This window comes from Helianthus annuus, chromosome 5 (assembly GCF_002127325.2).
Source record: "Helianthus annuus cultivar XRQ/B chromosome 5, HanXRQr2.0-SUNRISE, whole genome shotgun sequence".
NCBI classification, from domain to species: domain Eukaryota; kingdom Viridiplantae; phylum Streptophyta; class Magnoliopsida; order Asterales; family Asteraceae; genus Helianthus; species Helianthus annuus.
The window spans coordinates 64768896-64793486 of record NC_035437.2 but is presented as its reverse complement, the minus strand read 5'-3'; the positions used below and the strand labels follow the sequence as shown (position 1 = coordinate 64793486).

Genomic DNA, 24591 nt, shown 5'->3' with positions numbered 1-24591 from the left:
ATCATGTAACAAAGAACCGCTTATCTTTATGAACTTTCTTTTAAATTATAAATAATAGCAAGATAAGCTCATAGTTATGTAATATTTGGTTACAAACTAATCAAACTCAAAAAACAAAGCAAGCCTATATTGTTTCACTACGAGGTTATACAACTTGTTCCGTCACTTTAATCATGTAACAAGAAACCACTTATTTTTACAACTTAAAACTTCACGATCTTTTTCCAAATAATAATAAGATAAGACCAGAGATGTTTAATTTCCAGTTTCAAACTAATTAAATTAAACTAGAAACGAAACCAAAATGAAATGTTTCAAAACGAGTATGCAAGTTGTCTCGTCACCTTAATCAAGAGAAATCACTTACTTCTATAAACTGAAACTTTACTAATATTTTCTTGACAGAAAAAACACGAGCAAGAGAGTTCAATATTCGGTTTCAAACTCGTTAAATATAAAGCCAAACCCAGCCATGCTATTTAAAACGGTTTAGGTTTCGACCATGGTTGGAAAAGTCGTTAGACGCTCACTAGTCGGATTTTAGAGTACTCGGGAAGTACTCGTCCTAGGCGGAGATTACTCGGGAAGTAATTGGCCTAGGCGAACGATACTCCGGCCTTGATAGCTTACTTTGTAGCGAGTACTTAGGGAATACTGGAAGGATAGATAGGACTTTTACAACCATGGTTTGGACGTAAAAATAATTATGCACCAAAAAAACCGAAACCCGAACCGACTAACACCGGTGGATATGATTTTGAATTTTGACACATAATTTGGACTACGACCATTGCTCAATAAAGCGCAGTCAAAAGCCGTGCCTTCACACTCACCAGCCCCGTTTCCAAAGCCTCCACTTTATCTCTGTAACACACACACACAACACACTCATCGTTCTCCATTTTCACCCACCCACACACACACACAGGCACTCTCTCTCCATGATCATCTAAACGAGAAAGTCGAAGATCAAAAGAAGCAGAACCAAGTTGCAGAACAAAAAAGAGAAAAAGTCGAAGTAAGGAATCTTTCACACTTTTATGATTTCACCTATCTTCCTTTATTCAACTTCCTCATTAAATTATTAACCTCTCTGCTTTTATGTTCCTGATCCTAACATCTCAAATCTCATAGACACTTCAAAATCACGTTACATAATCATGAAATTGGCCGCTGAATTATTATTTATTTATTTTTTTATAAATTTATAATCGATTGAGATGGTGATGGAGTACGCTTTGGGAAGACAACAGCATGCTGCTTTAAAGCAAAAACAAAATCAACTTTTTTGTTTGTTTAATTAAAGGTGCTTTTTGTCCTTTTGATTAATTAAACTCGCTAAACAACACATGCTCGTGCGAACATATTCTCGAGTCTTTCAATTTTCTATAAAAATAATCACATTTTGTATCGATTTCCGCCATGGAAGCAGCCACATTAGAGCTTTTTCTAGTGCTTCGTTCCGTCATCCTGAAAATTGCACGCATATATACATACATTCATTCTGTTTTGCTTCGTTACAAGTTTCTGCAAACACACACACACACACATTGTTCGTCGTCGTGTTCTATAAACAGGTAATGATTTTCATTATAATCACCGATCATTCAAATAATCAGTTACTAATTTCTGTTCATTATAATCATCGATTGTTCAAATTACACACACATATTTATCTTCAATAATCAGTTGCTAATTCTGCACTGTTTCACCCTGATGATGACTGTCAGACGCACGCACGCACGCACACAGTAGACCTATATATATGCATACACATTACACGCAACGTATAATTGTTGGCCGTTGTGTGCAGAGGAAAACTTGAGCCGATCTTTTTGGTTACATCAACCGCGTGCAAAGGACGATACAATCTCAAGGTAATTAATTTGTCCCTGTCCGTATATTTCCCTTCTCTTTACAAATTTATCATATAAATATTTTTTTTTCTTATCCTTTGTAGTTTTAATTAATAAATCGTGATATACGTATACAGTTACACCACACTAATGTATTGTAGTTAATAAAACGATACATATACCGTTATATGGTTCGATAACTCTCTAGTTTATCATAGTTAAAACGCTATTTGTGGTCACATGGTATATAAAAAAAGATACGGTTATCATAGTTACAACGCTATGTATATGGTTACACAATTACATAAAGAAATATGCAGGCGGTTATGTAGTTACATAACTGTCTAACTTAATGTCTAATTTATCGAGGTGAAAAAGCTACCTACACGTGTTTATATAACTAAGGGGATGTTTATTTACTTTTTAATGAGACTCGTTCAGCATTTAATGATTCAAACTGTTTTTTTCACAAGCAGATGTCTGAATAGTTCAAACATTTGCCTCTGAATGGTTAAGACCTCTAATCTGAATTGGTCAGACATTTGTCTATGAACAGTTAAGTATTATACAAACTATTAATGGTTCAGAACTCTTGCTGATTCAGCACTTAACCATTCAGATGTTGCCAAACAGCCCTAAGTCTAGAGTTTGTTTAACAGAACAAATTTTAATTAACAGCATAAACATTAATAGTTTCACGTCTGATTTGTTCAGATATAGGTATAGATATGTAGACGGTTTTATTTATCATTCACATTGATTGGTATGTTTTATATATTTATATTTACGAGTATAAGTACAGAGTTAAAGGGTATGGGGGTGTTTGAGTGTATTTGTAGATCTCATCATTGCGGTAGGCGAAAGTTTCAGTAAATTTGTTTTTATGTTTGGTTCTTAGCGACGACCCGACTGAAAGCGCTCCATATTCTTGCCTCTTTGTAATTCTCGCATTAAATCACACGCATCATGATACATCATGAGCATGGAAGTAAACATATGTATGTTTTGTTTATATTCTCAAGATAAGAAAATATTATTTTTTTGTCCCATTAAAGAAGGTTTTAATGTTTTTTGTCATATCAGAACTTCAATGCTGATAAAGTATTTCAAAAATAAATTTTATTTGGTTTAAATAATAAATATGCATGTAATAAAGTATTACAAATTTTTAAACCTCAAGCGTGTAATTTTAAGAGTTAAATGTCATTTAGTCTCTATGGTTTGAGTCATTTTGTCAATTTAGTCCAAAATTTTCATTTTTCTTTTGGGGGTCCAAAAAGGTTTCACCGTTGCCATTTTAATACACTGGGTTAACTTCATCCATTTTTTCTGTTAACGAGAAGAGTAATTCGGTCATTTTTCATGTAATTATGTTAACTAGAAGGGCAATTCGGTCATATAAAAGACTGAATTGCCCTTCTCGTTAACAGAAAAAATGGATGAAATTAACCCAGTTGACTAAAATGGCAACGGTGAAACCTTTTTGGACCCACATGAGAAAAATGAAACATTTTAACTAAACTGGCAAAACGGTCTAAACCGCATTGACTAAAATCACATTTAACTCTTTTTTTAATTATAAGCTCCTGATTTCCGATAGTCTATCTAACACATGCTAGGAGAAAGTAGAATTTGTTAGTCATCGAATTAGCAGACTATTATAGGGTCCCGTTAGTTTTTAAGTATGAACCGGTTTTGTGGGTAAAAATATATATTGGATTTAAATAAATAACTATATCTTTAAACTTATTTTTATTAATTTACACTTTTTTAGTCTGTTATGAGTGTTACCTGCTTTTTTGATCTTTCCATGTGATGATGAATGATGGTGTGGTGGTTATAATGGGTGATAGGGTATAAAGAAAAGAAGAGCATGCTTGTGCAGACCTATATTTGACTTTTAATTTTGCGTGGATATGGTGTTTTTAAATTTTTTAATAATTAATAATAATAATAATATTAATAATAATAAATAATATACTCGTTCACAAAAAATATTAATATTAATAATAAATAACACTAGCATGGATTCAATTTGTTCCAACTACATTGTTTGTGAGAAGCACTATTAGTTTTTTTTCAAAGAAAAAATAATTAAAATCGATAGTTTTTGATTAATTTTTAATAGCATATCATTTTCAGTGTACTATCATATATTAATTATTACTTACAGAAGTAGATATCGAATCTAATTCTTATCATTTTTAGTAATGCAGAAGCATGTTAACTTACAAAATGGTTTAACGTACATTGCGTATGTGATTGTATTTTCAACGTGCGATTTAATTCTTCAACATGTGATTAGTAAAAAAAATAGAACATGCGATTTCAAACAAGCTTGTACATGTGACTTTAGCAATTTTTTGAACATGCAATTCCTGTTTTTTCTATATGCCCATGCGATTTCATGATTCTTTAACACATACGATTTTCAATTTTTGGTTACATAACGTGCGGTTTTGCCATCACATAAGCAATGTACGTTAAGGTTAAAACATATTGTATGATATATTTTCTACATATCTAAACAACAGATTTTTTAGAACATCACATAGGCACCCTCTAATTATACACAAGATAAAATAAACCTAAATATCATAATGGGGTTTCCTCATTCCTCACCACTTGGTTCAAGGTAATACATTTTTTTCATCTAGTCAAGTCCTCTTAGGCTATAGGGTGTGGTCATGACCCATATGACCATCATGATCCTCCAAATCATCACCATGTCACCCATCTCTAATCCACCATTTAAAACCACTACCCTAGGGGTGTGGTCATGACCCAAACACTATCCCCTTATTTATTTTAGTTAATTTTTGTCTAAAGAAAAAAGGAAAGGAAATCATGAAAAATGGAAACTAGGACCATGGTTGCCATGGTTTAATCCATGGGAACCATGGTGGATCAAGCAAGGGGGTGGTGTAGTATTCTATTCATGTTCCTACATGGCAATAATGTCCTAACCACGACCCCCATACCCTTTAGCCTTAGCATATGTAAACAAAAGATACTAATTAAATTCAACAAAACATAATTTGTAGGTAGTTGATTTTTTTGATGCATTTAGAATGAATATACCAGACATACACGAGTATAAAATGTTGATACTCAAATATAATTCAAGTATGACAAAACAAAAACTTTTTAGTAATAAATGATTTTAAAACATGGATACTCAAAATTCTTTTTTCACTTATTTTTCCTTAGTTTTTTATACTATTGTCGGTTACACAAGTTAAAATAAATACACAAATAAAAACATATCTTAGTACCATGTATGTACACGATAACCATATAAATAATTTTGTGATCTTTTTGTTGCGTACAAGTTATTGATGCATGTATTTTTGGTTTGGAAGATAAAAGAAGGTTTTGAGTTTACCTCACCCCATTTATGGTGTGTGTTTGTCCCACTCTTTCCTGCAACAAGGTACAAGTATTGAATGCACTACCATTTATAGAGTGAAATCATTTTCTAGATTTTGGAAAAACTACTTTCCTGGTTATCTTAAGGCAAAGCCTAAATATTGTGTTTCCTGTCAAAATTAAATAATATTAAAATAATTTAAGGGGTGTTTTTATTGATTTCATGGTAAAAGGTGACAATAATTATTAGGTTCTGTAAATTTCTTTGTCACCTTCTAGGTCACTTTTATAGCATTAATAGTATTTTTTTATTTAGTGTTATTATAATTTTATTTTATGTAATAACTTTCCAGGTGACATTTTATAGCATTAACAATATGTTTATATTTAGTGGTATTATAATAATCTTATTTTATCTAATAACTAAGTTACTTAGAAGTGAAAAGAAATGGCTGAAGGGTTGAGTATAATTGATAAAGTCATTAGAGATAAGATGTTGGTATCCTTATGGTCAAGGGTTTAAGCTCTGTTAAAGACGAATTTAATGTAATTTAAGGACTTAAAAAAAGTGAAAAGGAATATATTTTGGTTATTTTTTCATTTTTTGAATGGCAATAGATTTTGGTTATTAAAAAATATTGCAATTTCAGTTTGTTTGATTGTGGCTTTTTTTTTTTTTTTTGTGGGGTTTGTGTGTGATGGGAGTGGGGGCCTTTCTTTCTGAGCAAAACAGCACCTGTAGCGCTTCAATTTGCTTTTTTATTGTAGCAAAACGCATTTGCAATGCTATGTCTTTTTCGTCCTTTGTTGGTCAATGCATAACGGATATTCATTATGCTTTTCCAAAATTTATTCAAAAAATTTGGTGTAGCATTTAATAATATAAATACATTAAACAGTTTTTTTTCAAATTAAAAAATGTTAAAAACAAAACGAAGTCTCTAAAAGTATAAATTTTTTCTTAATAAATTATGTGTGATTTATATAATTATAACAAATATATTTTTTGTTTACTCGATATTTCATTTAATTTTACTTTTGTTTATGAAATATAAAGTAATACAATTGAGTTATTAATAATAATAAAAATAATATTAAAATTGAATTTTTTTTTTTTGAATTTTGCTAATCAAACTCTGCAAAAGAGAGGGATAGGTCAGGAGTTGTAGCATTTCAACAAGGGGTATAACTACTTTGGGTTGAGTAGACGGAGAGAGGAAGGGTCCCCATACCCAGATCTGCTATCGCTACACTTTAATAAGTGTAACTTTTCTTTTATTTCAACTAATTTAATACTTTCATATATTAGTTTTTGTGATGTGATTATGTATTTATAATTTATAAAAAATATATGTTTTAGTCCACAAGTTGTTACAAGTTTAGTGGAGTATAGCAACTCTCATTTTATATTGCACCAAATAGTTTAGTATTAATTTATAAATTAATATAATAAATAGTATTATAACTTTTAAAAGTATATACTAAGAATAAATCCATATAATCAAATAATATGATGGAACATGTGACAAATCAAGTTAAATTACCAAAACTACCAATTTTGGTTTGTTTTCTTTTTAAATAGGTTAATGCACTTACTATTTTTATCTGTCAACAATCTATTTAGGAATGTTGTTAAAAAATTCATGAAGGCTTGAAAAAAAGTGGCAGGCCACGTGTTATATCGATATGAGTCATGTAGTAGTGATTTGTAATTATCCCGATTTCTTTTTATTTTACTTTACAAGTTACATCTATACAAAAAGAAATATTGTTTCTACAGTCGAATGTGACAAGTATGGAATTACAAATAATGAATAAAGCAACAGGACACAACGTTGGTGCCCACATCTTTAGTTTTAGCCAATTATTGTTTGTTCAGCTAATTAGTAATTAAAGCAACATGTCTGTCTACATCCCACCCTTCCCAGACCCTATTCTATAAGTAGCTTTGCTATTTGTGGGATTTTACTGGGTTGTTGTTGTTGTTTAGTGTTATTTATTTTTCACTTAAGTGTCAAATACACATTTAACATATGAAAACAACACTGAACGCTATATGACACGCTAAAAAAAATTTACTGGTTTACCGTGACACACTGATAGCTCCTTAGTATATTATGTCATTAAGAGCGATCCCTCAAAAGGTTTAGAAATTCTCTTTGTAATTAAGTACTTTACTCAAAAACAAAATAGATGGAGTAATTCATAGGCTTATATATATTCTTTTGCTTTCTTCAATTTTTGAAGTGCGTTTGGGATTGAATCCAACAAACCTCTCCTCAAACCAGTGAAGTGAAGTGGCTGAGCTAGCCCATTAATTTAGAGCTTTCTCAAAAAAAAAAAAAAAATTAATAGATAAATAATTTACCGTGCAATTAGCCCATTAATTTAGAGGTTTCTCAAAAAAAAAAAAATGAAATAGATAAATAATTTACCGTGCAATCATACAATATGCCCTTCTTATGTCATCTATTTGATAAAGTCTTCGAAAGGAAATTTATGACTATGCGGTTGAGAAACCCCTTTAACAAGATATGTCCATCTTATGTCATCTATTTGATTAAGGTGATAACTAGCAATAGGTAGCCTATCATAGGGATCCGAAAGAAAATCATTCAAATCGATAATACCTCGTGTTGTAGGTATTGAAGTTGTAGAATTACTTGGACCAATATCAACATTTTCTTGCATATTATCATTTGGACTTCCATTAATGTCATCATTTTCTTGAATATTATCATTAGCAACACTCGGACATGTATCATTCGGGATTGTATCATTAGGCACTCGATTTTCGTCACTTCTTCAAATTTTCTTTTGAAAAAGTTCTCAATTAGAGATTGTTTTATAGATTGTGGTTTCATCTTCACTTCAAGGAATCAACTTTCAACTTCAAAGATTTTAGTCCCTAGTTTAACAAGAAAACTAGAAAAGTATAAGTTTTTGTAAATTTTAACTTATCTAAACACTTAAACCCTAACAAACCTACAAACTACAGTCTACATAATCAATGACAACTAAAGAGAAATCAAAGGACAAAAAACATGTTGGGGTTAACACAGGTTTGATCTGAACATCATCATCTTGCAGATGATTCAAACATTGGTTTGCAGCGGACTTGTTTGACATAATTAACAGATAATAAACAAACGAATGGACAGACAATTAACGAAAGGAAATTGAGTGTCTTGGTACCGGTAAATGATGCCGGTCCTTACACTTATATACATGTCAAACTTGGCGGTTAATTCAAGCGGGAAACTGTCATTGGCAGTTTAAATTACCCGCTTATAACATCCACCTTGACTTATCATATATACATATCGAGTTCTAGTTATCATATTATCATACGAATACATATACATATCATAAATTAAGTTTAATAATTGTTTCATCTAATACTTCCCCCTAAACTTAATTACGTTTAGAAACACCCTTGAGAACGCTTGCATTTGCTTCTTCAACCGCTTTTCTTGCATGATCAAAGTTAAACTTTCTTCGTTTCTTGTGTGCATTCCATGCTCCTTCCCAACTATTTTCTGCATACAGTGCAAAAGATTCCACTTCAGTTACATTCTTGACTTCTTCAGCACTTGTGCTCCTTTCGAGACTGCATTCAGGTGCATCTTGCTTATCCTTCATCTTTTCTGAATCGTTGGCTTTTGTCTGCACAGCTTTAAACTTATAATAGTACACAAGGATGTCTAAATACATGGCATAAACTGTCCGCATGTATTCACCATCCTTGTATTCAAAGCCCATGTCTTTGGCGATAATCGGCCAGAGATTATCTTCGGTTACGCTGTTGTAACCCCCATCCCGTTCCATAATCATGTATAAACTTAGCAGATCCACTTTCCTGTTCTCGGTCATAACCGGAGGCATTGGCCTTGTTGTTATACCCAGGAAACTTATAAGAAACCAAGACACCATTTCGTCGAATTTCTTTTCGAGTTCGTACTTGTAATGGAACACAAACTTGCTATCTTCTAACATATTTAACAGATTCACACAATCTTTGAAATCATTGAATTCCAAAGCCCTTATGATCATCACACTCCAATCCGTTTCATCGGAGGAAACATGTAAATCTTCGAAATAGGAATTAAGATATTCCTCTTTATATTTTTCATTTACATCATTTAACCGTATGACCTTTTGTTTTTCCTTTAGGCCTAGTTTATCTTCCTTCGTTAACCCCGTTATTTCATTTACTGTGTTATCAATTGGAGATGAGAACATAGGAAATATTTTGCAAGTATCTCCGTCCTTCTTAACCGTAAATCCTTGCATTGTTAACTGATTCAGACTGAGTACGTTCCTGTCTAATTCCGGTGTGTATAAGACACCCTGAATTAACAGTTTTTCATTATTGGATTTGACTTCCACAATCCCTATACCCCTCATAAACAAGAAATCATTTTCCCCCGAGTTGGTTTCAACCCCCACTAAATGTTTGATACGTTTAAAAACATTTAGATTACCGGCATAGTGTTGTGTAAACGAAAGACTAACATACCATATGTCTCCCCATGTACCGCCTTCTGAACCAGTCACAATCATCTCGTTTCTTTCTTCCACTGATACTCTTTGTTTTCTTATTCCTGCATTTACTGCTTGAGAAATCAGTTGTGTATTTTCATCATTCTCCTTTGATTTGCAGTCGTATATGAAATGGCCTGGACGATGACAATAATAACATAATTTTGTTCGATGCATTTTCAGTGGTCGTCTGGATTCTTTGTCATTGCAGTGTTGACAGGGAAGTGTTGTCCCCGTGGCTCTGATACCACATGTTGGGGTTAACACAGGTTTGATCTGAACATCATCATCTTGCAGATGATTCAAACATTGGTTTGCAGCAGACTTGTTTGACATAATTAACAGATAATAAACAAACGAATGGACAGACAATTAACGAAAGGAAATTGAGTGTCTTGGTACCGGTAAATGATGCCGGTCCTTACACTTATATACATGTCAAACTTGGCGGTTAATTCAAGCGGGAAACTGTCATTGGCAGTTTAAATTACCCGCTTATAACATCCACCTTGACTTATCATATATACATATCGAGTTCTAGTTATCATATTATCATACGAATACATATACATATCATAAATTAAGTTTAATAATTGTTTCATCTAATAAAAACACTCACAAATCACCAAGGTCAACAGCCCGTCAGCGCCGGTTAACGCGATCAGAACTACTTATCTCAACTGTCTTTGAAGCATCCACCCACATACATTTTCCAAAAAAATCATGCTAAAAACACAATCGTTGAAAAAAAGAAAGTAAATTGAAAAAAACTGTTTAATTTTACCTCAATCGAGCACATAGATATGTTAATGCTCAAGCTGACATAGGACGAGCAAAAGAATACATAGCCCCTCTAGGATTTAGTGAGGGGAACGAGATACCGAATTTGAGGATGTGGGTCTGACATGATGCTAGGCGTTTAAGTGGAGGAGTTTGTAACAAATCATCCTTAAAGGATAAAATTAAGAGAGCGAATGTAAATAAGACTTAATAAAAACTAGCCTCTCCTAGATTGAAATTTAAACAACTTATCGTGGTTTTAACTTTCAAAGAAATTGCTTTTTAGGGTTTAGTTCAAACAAATCAATTAACTACTTAACAGGGTGATTACACATTCAAGCAAACTTTAGCCACTAAATTTTAGAACTCATACACTATTTTTAGTTGATTATAAGTGAAAGTATTTCAAAATACCCACCCAAAATTCATATACCTCATAGTAAAAGGGTGAAAAGGGTAATATTAAAATTTCCAAATCACATTTTCCCTCATCCTTTGAAGATTCCTAATTTCTTTTGACAACTAGTTTTTGTCTTATACGGGTAAATCTTGATCACCTACTTGTTTTTAATTCAAAGTAAATGTTTTTGTTCAGCTTTTCCTTTTCCTGTTTGCCATCTCTGCATGTTTGCATGTCTTTTTCTGTGTTTGCCCAAACAATTTCAGAGAATAACAGCGACTGTGACGAACTAAGCATCCACACACACACATATATACACACATCTTATCATCAAAGATTTTCATATGTAAATCATTCTTATTTTCTCTTTCCTTTTTCGCCTGTGTTTCTTTTGTTTTTCACCCATTAAAATTCTCTAAAGTACACGTAAAATCCGCTGTTCAATCACCTTCTAAACGCTTATCTCTGAACTCTCTTTTGTATTTATGTTCCCCTTTTGTCACCACCTAAACCTTTATTATTATTATTATGGTTTAATTCTTTGTTCAAACAATTCAATCTTGTTCAGGTGAGGAGGAACCATGCCTCAGTTGAAACAGATCAGAGATCCTGAGCAGAAACATGTGATTTCCAAAAGAATTACCCGAGGAAAACCGATAAATGATCGAAAACAGATGAGTGTGGAGGAAACAGCAGATCATAAGAGTGTTGGGACCAGGAGGCAGGGAAGGAGAAGAGGGAAAGGGAAGCCGTTGGTGTTTGACGATTCGACGGTTGAGATTTCGTCTGATAAAAGACTCATGTTCCATAGGAGGCCTGGTTTTGGTCAATTGGGTACCAAATGTGTGGTCAAAGCTAACCACTTTCTTGCTGACTTAGCTGATATGGAATTAACACAATACAGTGTAAGCATTCATAATTATGAATTTATGATCGTTGGCCGATCTTGAACTTAGTTTTCGGTAAAATCATATTTTTCGGTAGTCATATTTGGAAATTTGCTTTGATTTTTGAAGGTTTTGATGGTTCCAGAAGTGAATTCTACCAAATTAAACAAGACAATTATGAGCCAGTTGGTCAAAGTTCATAGAAACACAGATTTGGGGATGAAGCTTCCTGTTTATGATGGAAGAAGAGCTCTTTACACAGCTGGAAGACTTCCCTTTATAGCAAAAGAATTCACTGTTACAATTGAAGATGATATAGAATGGATTGGCATCACAAAGTATGTGTTTATATCTATTTATAATTATAATTTCCTTTTTTTTATATATTTTTTTTGTCTAATGTGCAGAAGCCCATCATCCATTTCTCCTTTTTAATTATTCTTATTTTTAAATTAAGAGTTTTTACTAGAGGATTATTCAGTAAAAAAATGTTAGACATTTTTTGACATTTGTTTGATCTAAATGGCAGTATTTCAGGCTAGGAGAATTTTATTCCTTGTTCATGTTTAATTTTTGGATACCTTTTTTTTAAATAATTTTTGCAAAATGTACTTAAAATTTAAAAACCATGTAGTTAATGGAATATTTTAAATAATTTTTTTTTCATACATACGTTTCAAAAGTAGTTGTCTTTGACTAGTCACATGCTATATGACAGTCAAAAGATGAGACAGTAAAATGTAATTTATATGAATTTATTCTTTTGTTGCATAATTTCAGGCAAAGGGAATTCACAGTGAATATCGAGTTTGTTGCGCACGCTAGTATGAGTCAACTACGCGAGCTTCTGTCTGGAAAACAAGTTGACACTCCTTCAGAAGCACTTAAATTAGTTGATCTAGTTTTAAAGGAGCTCACAGCTCAGAGGTACGTGTTTTATTCGATATTAATCCTTGTTTTTCGTTTTATTTTTTTATGTGTATACATGGTCCAACGCAATAAACAGGTACATATCTGTTGGGAGATTTTTCTATTCACCAAACATTACCAATCCGAAGTCAATAGGATGTGGATTACAATCATGGAGAGGCTTTTACCAGAGCATAAAACCGACCCAGATGGGGTTATCACTAAACATCGGTATAACATGATCATATAACTCATTTAGTCTAAAGAACTTGTATGTTTTCCTTTGCTTATTATGAATGTATTTTCAAACAGATACGTTGGCAACAACATTTATAGAACCACTTCCGGTCGTTGAGTTTGTAGAACAAATTTTGGGCAAGCAAGTGTGTACCAAACAAATTTCTGATGCAGATAGAATAAAGGTTCTTTTTAATAAGAGTGAAATGTACATAAAGTTATAAAACTAATAAGTTATATACCGAAATTAATTGTCACTTTTGAGCAGATAAAGAAAGCCCTTAGGGGTGTCAAAGTTGAAGTTACACACAGAGGGAATGTACGAAGGAAGTATCGCATCTCCGGGGTGACATCACAACCAACAAGAGAGCTAATGTTTCCAGTTGATGAGGAAAGAAACATGAAATCGGTGGTTGACTATTTTCGTGAGGTCTATGGATTTACCATACAACATCCCCACTTACCTTGCCTTCAAGTTGGGAATCAGAAAAAAGTGAATTACATGCCCATGGAGGTAATTCTTGAATATTTTACTAGATTTCATTGTTTTATGAACTTGTTGTTTATTTTTGTATCTTTTCAAAAACTATTCAGGCTTGCAAGATTGTCGAGGGACAAAGGCGCACAAAGGGACTGAACAATAAACAGATCACTTCTTTGCTAAAGTTTTCATGCCAGAGGCCCAAGGAACAAGAGAAGGAAATACTACAGGTTTGACCATTAGTTGACCAAGTTTCTTGGGGGGGGGGGGGAGTTGACTAGGTGGCTAATCGTTTTTTTTTTTTTTTTTTTAATATTTTCAGACAATGCAGCAAAATTGCTATAAAGATGATCCCTATGCGAAGGAGTTTGGTATAACCATCGATGAAACACCTACATCAATCGATGCTCGAGTGCTTCCTGCCCCCTGGGTACATCTGTTTTACTATTCTTAGTTTAGCATGTGATGATATTATTATTTAAAATCTTTACACATTTATCTTTGATCTTGACATATTGTTATCAACAGTTGAAGTACCATGATAGTGGAAAACAGAAAGAAGTTTTACCTCAAATGGGACAATGGAACATGAAAGACAAGGTAATAACAGGATCATTTCAGAACCATAAATATTTACAGAACTCCTAATAAACAATCTTTTTGTTTATATATTTTTATGTTTAGGATAATTTTATCATTTATTATCTGTATTTTTACAATTACATACATTTTAAGAGTAATTTTATCGTTTTTTATATGTAATTTTATAATTACACATATGTAAACTAGTTTTTTTACATATATGTAATTAGTTATGACACATATATATAATTTTGGCAATTAAACATATGTAAACTATTTTTAACATGTATGTAATCAAAGAAATACATATAATAGATGATAAAAAGATCCTAAATACAAAAACTTATATATAAAATGATTGTTTATTAGGAGTTCTGAAAGTCCTGTAGTTATTTAGAGTTCTGAAATGAACTCAACCCTAACCATTAATGCTTATATTAGTTCCTCTATAGCCAACCGAATGCAATTTACTTATGATGCTGTACTACTTTCTGTTTCTCAGAAAGTGATAAATGGAAGTGTAATTAATTACTGGGCGTGTATCAACTTCTCAAGAACGGTAACCGATAGTGCAGCTCAAAGCTTTTGTCATCAGTTGGTCCAAATGTGCCAAGAATCTGGCATGGTACACTAAATTAAAACATTAGCTTTTAAAGATTAATATTTGCTGATTAAAATCACGATGCTTTACAATATATTGCTTTAAATTCAGGATATTAAAAGCGATAGTGTGGTTCCCGTCTACTCAGCAAGGCCAGATCACGTGAAAAAGGTTTTAAAACAAGTGTGTACAGCCACTGTAAACAAACTCGGAGGAAAAGAGTTGGAATTGCTTATTGCCATTCTTCCCGACAACAATGGCAGTTTGTATGGTATGTAGCTTTCTTTTACATAGAAAAATTAATTTAAAAAGGGATGGCGGCGCAGTTTGTTGCTCGTCTACTTGCTATCCTTATGTAATTTGCCCTGATGTTTGGAATGAAATTGCTTTTTTGGATAAAAAAAAAAAACATAAATCTTTGAACAACTTAAAAAATTATAACTATTTCAGGTGATTTGAAGCGGATATGTGAAACGGATCTTGGGTTGATTTCACAGTGCTGTCTAACAAAGTATGTTCTAAAGATCAGTAAACAATATCTCTCGAACGTATCACTCAAAATTAACGTCAAGGTCAGACAATTCATGAAGAAACTCACATGAGCATTTTAATCTTTTTTTTTCTTACTCAGATTTTTTCATGTACTTTTGCATTTTTATACTACATCAGATGGGCGGAAGGAATACTGTGCTGTTAGATGCCTTAAGATGGAAGGTCCCTCTGGTTAGTGATATCCCAACCATAATATTTGGAGCTGACGTAACTCACCCGGAGTCCGGGGAAGATAGTAACCCATCGATTGCTGCGGTAACCATGATAACTTTGGTTAATGGGTTGAAACCGATAAATCTACCTTTAAAAATTTTGAGCTTGTACTTACATGTGTTGTTATAAAAAGGTTGTTGCATCTCAAGACTGGCCAGAAGTTACAAAGTATGCGGGGCTCGTTAGTGCCCAACCGCATAGGCAAGAACTTATACAAGATTTGTACAAGACTTGGCAAGATCCTCAACGTGGAAAAGTTAACGGAGGCATGATCAGGTGCACATGTGAACTTCATTCAACTTTTTTAAAACGTTCAGTGGATTTTATAAATATATATTGTACGATTATTAGTTGATGCAATAACTTGGAAATGTTAACTGCAGAGAGCTCTTGCTGTCTTTTGAGAAGGCGACCGGGAAAAAACCACTGAGGATCATTTTCTACAGGTAAAAGAACAGAACATCTTTAGTTATTGAAGAATCGAGATCGTTCGGTTTGATTACTTCATTATTCGGTGTTCCTTTATTTGCAGGGACGGTGTAAGTGATGGGCAGTTCTATCAGGTCCTACTCTATGAACTTGATGCAATTCGTAAGGTTGTTTAACGATTCTTTTCACTTAATTTCTATGGCTATGTTAGTTATCCAGTGCTTATTATATTTATCTTTTCAGGCTTGTGCTTCTTTGGAACCTAATTATCAGCCTCCAGTGACGTTCATTGTCGTCCAAAAACGCCATCACACACGCCTCTTTCCAAGCAACCATAACGATCGAAAAAGCACCGACAAAAGTGGCAACATTTTACCTGGTACTTTCCTCTTTTCTAGATACTGATTTGACTTTACAACGATGGTTTTTAAAGGTTTGACTTGGTCAACTGTAGGTACTGTGGTGGACACCAAGATTTGTCATCCAGTCGAGTTCGACTTCTATCTTTGTAGTCACGCAGGAATCCAAGTAATAAATCACATCATTTTCTTGCTTTCATTGAACATGATGGCCCGATGAAACATATATAGAGGTTATCTTACGAAATGTGTTTATTTTCTTTACAGGGAACTAGCAGGCCTGCTCATTATCATGTTCTCTGGGACGAGAACAATTTCACAGCTGATGAAATTCAATCTCTAACGAATAATCTTTGCTACACGTAAGAGACTTACTGGCTTCACACTAACGTTCGGTTACTCATTTACTCCTATGTCTTTTTGATAACTTACCAATATACACTTGTTTCAGTTATGCCAGGTGCACTCGATCCGTTTCTGTAGGTAACGATTTCACTTTTACCATCAAATTTTGTCTCGTGTTCCTTGTTTTGGTAAAACAGTAAGAAAAACATCGTAGCATTTATTAAGAAACTTGATAAACGTATGCACGCTTGCACCAAAGCGTGTTCTGTGGGCCCTGTTTGTCTTCTTCTTTCTCTAATTTAAACCATTCGCGTGGTGCGTTGAATCTAAGAAAATTTATATCTGTTATGCAGTACCTCCTGCATACTATGCTCATCTGGCTGCATACCGAGCTCGTTTCTATATGGAACCTGAAGTCCAGCATGACAATGGATCTGCTCACAGCATGTGCATGGTAAAAGGTGCGGGCGTTCGGCCCCTTCCTGCACTAAAAGAGAAAGTAAAGAATGTTATGTTCTATTGTTAGGCAAATCAAAAAGGATAATCATGTTTTAGACCGACTTTCATAGTGTTAAGAGTAGGCAGTAGATGAATATGTTGTGCTAGTTTTGTACAGGGATAAAATATTGATCAAATATACATTTTCTAGTGCAAATAGGTTTTTTTCCCTCTTAATTTTCTTGTTCATGTTGAGTATCATGGTATTCTTATTGCTTTAGGGTCTTATTCTAAATTTTTTTAATAGCCAACGAATAAAAACCCAATTAGTGTAACCTGATGGCAAAAGGTGACCACATATGTCCGCTACTGTGCTGGGTTGCTCAAGTCCGCCATCTCCAATTCCGGGGAAATCTTGCTGCCTAAAGACCCACTATGGTGAAACTCAATTAGAATCAAATTCAAACTTAAGACCTATTACTTCAAAACTAAATTTTCACTTCCCTATAGTGTGAATTGTGCTATATAGCTCATTGGCTTATTCTAAGTTTATTAGGAAAACCTTTTAATTATCTTTTAATTCTGGTAGGTTAATATAACTATATCAATATCTATATCTATATACTATTATATAATGCATATTAGATCGACAATAAGGTAATTTAACTTTATTTGAGGAGGTCACTATTGTAGTTTATTTTTAAGTTTAAGACACATTAATACATTATTTAATAAACTTCTAATTAAATACGCTAAATACACTCATATAAATATAAAAAAGAAAATAATAGAAATATAATTAGATCTCATAAGAAAAATATTATAATAGATATATAGGGGAATGCTCATTTGAGAAGAAAATTTTATTGAGAAGAAAAAAAATAAAAGGGTACAATTGTAAAACATTAAATAGTTTTTTCCTCATCTCATTTATTATTATATTTGACTAATTAATTAGTCATTAAGATTATAATCCTCCACACTAAATATTTTTTCCTACACACATCAAAAGTTATCCTACACATTTTGAAATTTATCCTACAAAACTCGTAATTTATCCTACACGCCTTGTATTTATCCTACACTATAAATGAATTTTTATTTTTATTTTTTGTGAAAAATATATATCTTAAAAATAAATTACAAATTTAATATAGTTAGTTATTAAAGATGAAACTACCAATTAATGATGTATGTAAGTTTACTAATATACCCTTATAGTTACATTAAGTACAAATATTAAATGAAGTCTAATGAAGCATTCCTATTGGTTGAAATTTCTTCTTTTTTCTTCTTACAAAGAATTTCTTCTCATTTGAACCATCCACTAGATATATAATGCATATCAGATGGGCAACAAGGTATTTAACTTTATTTGAGGAGGTCACTATTGTAATTGATTTTTAAGTTTAAGACAGTAATATATTATTTAATAAACTTATAGTTAAATACACTAAATGCACTCATATAAATACTAAAAACAAAAATAATAGAAATATAACTAGATCTTATAAGAAAAATATTATAGTAGATAATGATTTTTTTAATAATAATGTTATGCAATAAATAATAACATATGTTCATATGCTTTTTTTATAACCATGAAAAACCCGTGACTTTTTCTTCTCGAATTGGTACGGGTTCAAAACTGGTTCAAGTTATTTAAAAAGGATTGGAACCGGTTTTGGTTAGAAACCAAGTTAGGTCAAAAATAAACTGAACCTTCTAGAACCGATTGGGGTTTGGAGAAACTAAAACACTGTTTGTTTTCTTTTCTGTTCTTTTTTTTCTTTTGTGTTTTTTGGGTTTTTTTAATTTATTACTGTTTTATGTACATATTCATTTAAATTTCGTTAAAATCAGCGTATCTCATCGCGAAACGCGACGAACCACTTCTACTCATATAAACTATTTAAATAAGATAATGAAGATTTAAGCTCAAAACTTAAGTGCCATATACATTGAGCTAGTGAACCTCCATCTTTAAAACCATATCATCAAATAAGTTTTATTAATTGAACTTCATTCTTACAACAATGTTACCGCTTGTATAAATTAAAACGAAACAAATGAATTGTTATATATTTTAAAGTGGTCAAGTATTGACATTTATTAAGGCGAGAAATGATCATATGATAAATTAAAAATATATTGAGAACTGTAAGAACTCGTGTACAAACTAATTAAAAATAATTTTTGTACCACAATTATGATGGCTTTTTCTCTGGTATCTTGGGCGATTTTGGCGACTCATTAAGAACCCTACCTTTTGATTTCCAATCCTCTTCTTGATCGATCTTGGTTAGGTATTAGGGTTGGTCGAATCCTTTATTGGTAAGGATTCTAGATTATACCCTGGTTTCTAATCTTTTGAAATCGTGATTAGGGTTTTTGTTTTGTTAGGGTTTTGCTGTTTTTCCATCCTTGGTTTTTGTTTTTGTGTTTGATTTGGTTTACGTTGCATGCTTCTCTTATGTGTGCATTATGACTACTGATCCATTTAAGTCGCATGATCTCTTGGGCAAATCCCAAAACCCTAATAAGAGTTTTGGTAATAGGGTACTTAATATTGATGGGAAAACAATACTCCCCCGTCGTGATGTGTTAACAAGTCAGCAGCAGGACCCGAAGATGATCAACATTATTGATGAGCTAACAAAATTTACTAAACCGGTGCTGGTCGAAAGACTCAAAGATGATCTGGACGTGATTCATGGAACCAACCTTGATGCTGAGGGTAGCCAAAAGGACTGCTCAGCATCATATACTGAAAAAGTTCAATCTAGAGAAGCAGTAAAAGGGAGGTAAACTTCAGACTTATGGAGCCTTTAGAGACCAGAGAAGATGCGGATGTTGTTATTCCTAAGGAAGTGGTTCAAAAGGTTCAGGATAGGTTTGATAATGTGTTATATGGTTACTTCCTGGGAAACAGACTACCGTTCCTAGTGGTGGAATACTATGCTAAGAACGTTTGGACGAAATTTGGATTCTCAAGACTCATGATGAACTCAAAGGGTTTTTTTCTACAAGTTTGACTCGAAGGAAGGTCTGATGAAAGTACTGGAAGGAGGACCATGGTTAATCAGGAAAGTCCCATTGTTCCTGAATGTTTGGTCTCCTTCGGTGAGCCTTAAAAAGGATGGTATTAAAACAGTCCCAGTTTAGGTAAAACTTCATAATGTGCCGATTGCAGTGTACACTGATGATGGCCTGAGTTATTAGTGTCCAGGATAGGGGTTCCGAAGAGGTTGGATACGTACACGACGAATATGTGTGCTAATAATTGGGGTAGGAGCAGCTATGCTCGAGCCATGATAGAGGTAAATGCGGATAATGAACTTAAAGATTATATTGTGCTAGCTATTCCAAAGATGGATGAGGAGGGATATATCACTGAAAGGGTTAAGGTAGAGTACGAGTGGAAGCCGCAACGATGTGCTGCATGTTGTCTATTCGGGCATGATGATGCTACGTGTATTAAGGTGGCTAATGGTAAATCTAAACATGTGACAGTTGATGATGAAGGTTTTGTAACGGATAAGCGAAGAATGGCGAAGCATACTTTCCCTCAAAAGAAGCAAAAGCTTAAGTTTATGTATAAAACAAAGACAAGCAAATCAGGTGCAAGTACGTCGAGAACAAAGGGGGATGATCATCTCCAAAGTAGGCTAAGCACGGTGAAAGTGATGAACTCATTTGAGGCGTTAGCTACTGAGGAGATAGAGGAGGGGGTAAATCTGGAAAACATCAAGGAAAGCACTAAAGGAAGTATTGATAATTCTATGAATCATACTGAAGAAGTTCAAGAAGCTAATCCAACTGAGATGTCTAAGTTCATGAGTAGTAATCTGAATGTTGAAAGATCTGAGGGGGCAAGCACGCCCGGTTACACAGTTTTAAATGGGTAGTATAGTATCTTGGAACATAAGGGGTTTGAACCGACCCCTGAAACAAAGTGAGGTTCCGGTACTTGTTGCTGAGAATCATTTGAATGTTTGTGCTATTTTAGAATCTCATGTGGATATTAACAACCTAGTCAAAGTGTGCAAGGGAGTTTTCCAGAAATGGAGCTGGACTTCGAATGGGGGATTATGTGATAGAGGTACTAGAATTATCTTGGGGTGGAATGTTGATGTGGTGGATCTCATGGTGCTATCTCAATTAGACCAGGTTATTCACGTTCAGGTTCAACTAAAAGCTAATAAAAAGGCTTTTCTTTGTTCCTTTGTGTATGCTAAGAACAAGTACCAAGATCGAAGACTTCTTTGGGAAGATTTATGTAAACATAAAAGCCTGGCTCATGACAAACCTTGGGTGGTGATGGGAGATTTCAACTCTGCACTAAATATGGAGGACTGTTTATATGGCCCTTCAAATTACACTATAGGCATGAGGGAGTTCTATGATTGTGTTCAGGTTACCGAGCTTCTAGATATAAAGAGTCATGGATTACATTATACCTGGAGCCAGAAACCTAAAGAGGGTGTTAGGGTTCTTAAGAAAATCGATCGCATTATGGGTAATGTAAAATTTCTAGAGTTTTTTTTTTTCGAATGCTTATGCAATGTTTCAACCCTTTCGTGTTTTGGGTAATACACCATGCATTCTGAAGATGTCTACTACGAACCGTGTCAGGACGAAACCATTTAAATTTCCTAATTTCATTACGGCAAAAGTGGAGTTTAGACAGTATGTTGCTACGGAATGGGCCAAAGGAGTAGAAGGAATCACTCTCTGTTGTTAAGAAAATCAGAAACCTGAAGCCGCACCTTATGAAGCTCCTCTTCCAGCAGGGTAATCTTCATGATAGGGTGAGTAGGTTGCGGAAAGATTTAGATCAGATACAAAAACTGGTTGACCTTAACTCGTTGGATATTGGTCTTCGTGAATCTGAAGCCAGGTGCCTTCAAGAGTTTCAAGTTGTTGCGTATGACGAGGAGTGCTTTTTAAAGCAAAAATATAAGGTCGAATGGTTATTTGCTGGTGATGCTAATACCTCCTATTTCCATAATTGTGTGAAAAGTAGAAATGCTAGAAACAAAATTCTCTATGTCAAAGATGTGCATGGGAACCAGTTTGAGGGTATAAGTGTCCCAGCCGCTCTTCTAGCTCATTATTCTAATTTTTTGGGCACTGAGGATCTGGTTACAAGTCTTGATGATGATGACTTGTTTGTTAATGTACTCAACCATGATACGGCTGAGTATATGGTGAGGCAGGTGACCCGAGAAGAGGTAAAAAAGCCATGTTTAGCATTGGTGAGAATAAGGCTCCAGGCCCTGATGGTTACACGTCTGCTTTCTTTAAGCATGCTTGGGATATTGTGGGAAATGAAGTCACGAATGTTGTTTTAGAATTTTTTGATAATGGCAAGATCTTAAAACAAATCAACCATACTCTCCTGGCCTTGGTTCCAAAGATGGATACTCCAAACTCGGTCTTAGATTACCGACCGATCTCATGCTGTAATGTTTTGTATAAATGTATTAGCAAGATAATCACAGAAAGGATCAAGGGGAGCTTGGACGTTTTGGTTAGCATAAATCAATCGACGTTTGTCCCGGGTAGAAAGATCTCTGATAACATTCTTCTCATTCAAGAGCTTATGTACAATTATTATATTAATAGAGGTCCTCCAAGATGTGCTTTTAAGATCGATATCCAGAAAGCGTATGATACGGTCAGCTGGTCGTTCCTAGAATCTATCTCGTATCGGTTTGGGTTTCATCGAAAAATGGTTAAGTGGATCATGACTTGTGTCACAACAGTGTCTTATTCCTTAAGCATAAATGGTGAGTTGCATGGATATTTTCCAGGGAAGCGAGGCCTTAGGCAGGGGGATCCAATGTCCCCCTATTTGTTCACGTTAATCATGGAGGTCCTATCTCTTCTTTTTCAACGTGCTGCTGTATTGAACGCCTCCTTTAAGTTTCATGCCCATTGTTCTAAATAGAAGATCATAAATGTCTCCTTTGCCGATGACTTGTTCATGTTTGTTCATGGTAACAACTTATCGGTCAAGCTTTTAAGGGATGCTCTCGAGAAGTTTACCAAGATTTCGGGCCTGGTGCCTAGCTCGTCTAAAAGCATAGTCTTCTTCAGTAGCGTTCCTTATAATACGAAAGATCAGATTCAGAACTTAGTGCCCTTTCAAGAGGGTGCCTTACCAGTTCGTTACCTTGGAGTCCCGTTGATCTCGACGAGACTTGCTTTTAGAGATTGCAAAATTCTTTTTGAGTATATGGAAAGACGAGTTGATAACTGGATGTCTAAGTCCCTTTCGTTTGCAGGTAGACTTCAGCTTCTCAATTCGGTTCTAGCGGCGATGTACACATATTGGGCGTCTGTTTTTATACTTCCAGCTCGTGTCATCAAGGATCTGGAAAAAAGAATGCGTCATTTTTTATGGAATGGTGGATCTCAGGGTTCTATCCGATCTAAAGTGGCCTGGAAGGAGATTTGTTTGCCAAAAGATGAGGCTGGGTTGGGTATTCGAAGTATTATGGATGTTAATAAAGCTCTTATGACATCCCATGTTTGGAGCATTATTAATAATCGTCAATCCCTGTGGGTGCAATGGATTCACTCTTATAAATTAAAAGGTAGAAGCTTTTGGGAGGTGCAATGTCGTGGTAACGTAAGTTGGGGGTAGAGGAGGATTCTATCTATTCGAACTCAGGTCCGTCCATACATATGGAAGTCCATTAATAGTGGGCTCCAAACAAATGCTTGGAGTGACAATTGGTGTACGTGCAGCCCTGTTCGATCATTTATAACACCAAGAACAATAGCTAATGCTGGGTTTAATCTTAACACAACGGTTGCCGAGCTTATTGGAGAGAAGGGTCAATGGAGGTGGCCTCAAGCATGGTATGATCTTTATCCGGTGCTTATCAATGTTGCTACTCCTTAGTTAGTTAATGATACTGATGATCGGCTTCTTTGGAAGGAACTGGAAGGTAAAATCCGTTATTTTGGGTCTTGGGAGGCTTGGAATAACCTTCGGATTAGAGACAATAAGGTGGCGTGGGTCAATACGGTTTGGTTCGGCTAGTGCATTGCTAGACATTCATTCCATCTATGGTTGGTAATTAAGAACAAGCTGAAGACGCAAGATCGGATGGCTATTTAGGAAGCAGGAAGTACAGCTAACTTAAACCTCATGTGTTGTCCTCTTTGCAGATATGACCGAGATTCAAGAGACCATCTTTTCTTTCAATGCTCCTATGCTTCTAAAGTTTGGAACACTGCAAAGAAGATGGTCGATATGGGGAGTGTAAATGATACATGGAGTTCGATCATGCAGTGGATGGAGCAAAACTCAAGTCCAAGAAACATAAACCACATTGTTTGCAATCTACTTGTCGCGGCTTCTACATACTTTATATGGCATGAAAGGAACAACCGATTATTCTCACAAGTCCACCGGAGTGCAAGTATCGTGTCCCAGGTTATCATTAGCACGGTGCGGCTTAGGATTATGGGGTTTAGATTGGTAGAGATCCGAAGCAAAGGAAGATTTTGGATAGATGGCAGATCTCGTTGAAGAACATGGAAAACGATTCGGGCTAAAGCAGAAAATAGTGTTTTTCTTTTTGTTTTAACTGTGAT

The 24591-nt window shown here is 34.3% G+C and overlaps 1 protein-coding gene across 3 annotated transcripts; it reads left to right on the top strand.

Moving 5' to 3' along the window:
* Nucleotides 1-821: 821 nt before the first annotated feature.
* On the top strand, nucleotides 822-17217 carry LOC110940539 (protein argonaute PNH1). Of its 3 annotated transcripts, none has more exons than XM_022182080.2 (23): nucleotides 822-1018; nucleotides 1814-1877; nucleotides 11516-11852; nucleotides 11964-12172; nucleotides 12615-12761; nucleotides 12841-12974; nucleotides 13056-13165; nucleotides 13249-13494; nucleotides 13575-13691; nucleotides 13784-13891; nucleotides 13990-14061; nucleotides 14546-14668; nucleotides 14756-14915; nucleotides 15095-15216; nucleotides 15314-15451; nucleotides 15543-15685; nucleotides 15793-15855; nucleotides 15942-16005; nucleotides 16082-16217; nucleotides 16293-16366; nucleotides 16465-16559; nucleotides 16649-16680; nucleotides 16896-17217. In XM_022182080.2, the coding sequence occupies exons 3-23, from the start codon at nucleotides 11529-11531 to the stop codon at nucleotides 17066-17068; spliced, it is 2790 nt and encodes a 929-aa protein (XP_022037772.1). In that variant the 5' UTR covers nucleotides 822-1018; nucleotides 1814-1877; nucleotides 11516-11528; the 3' UTR covers nucleotides 17069-17217. The 3 variants fall into 3 exon arrangements, with proteins under 3 accessions (XP_022037772.1, XP_022037773.1, XP_022037774.1); XM_022182081.2 differs by lacking the exon at nucleotides 822-1018 and adding an exon at nucleotides 1428-1577; XM_022182082.2 differs by lacking the exons at nucleotides 822-1018; nucleotides 1814-1877 and adding an exon at nucleotides 11150-11293.
* Nucleotides 17218-24591: the final 7374 nt, after the last annotated feature.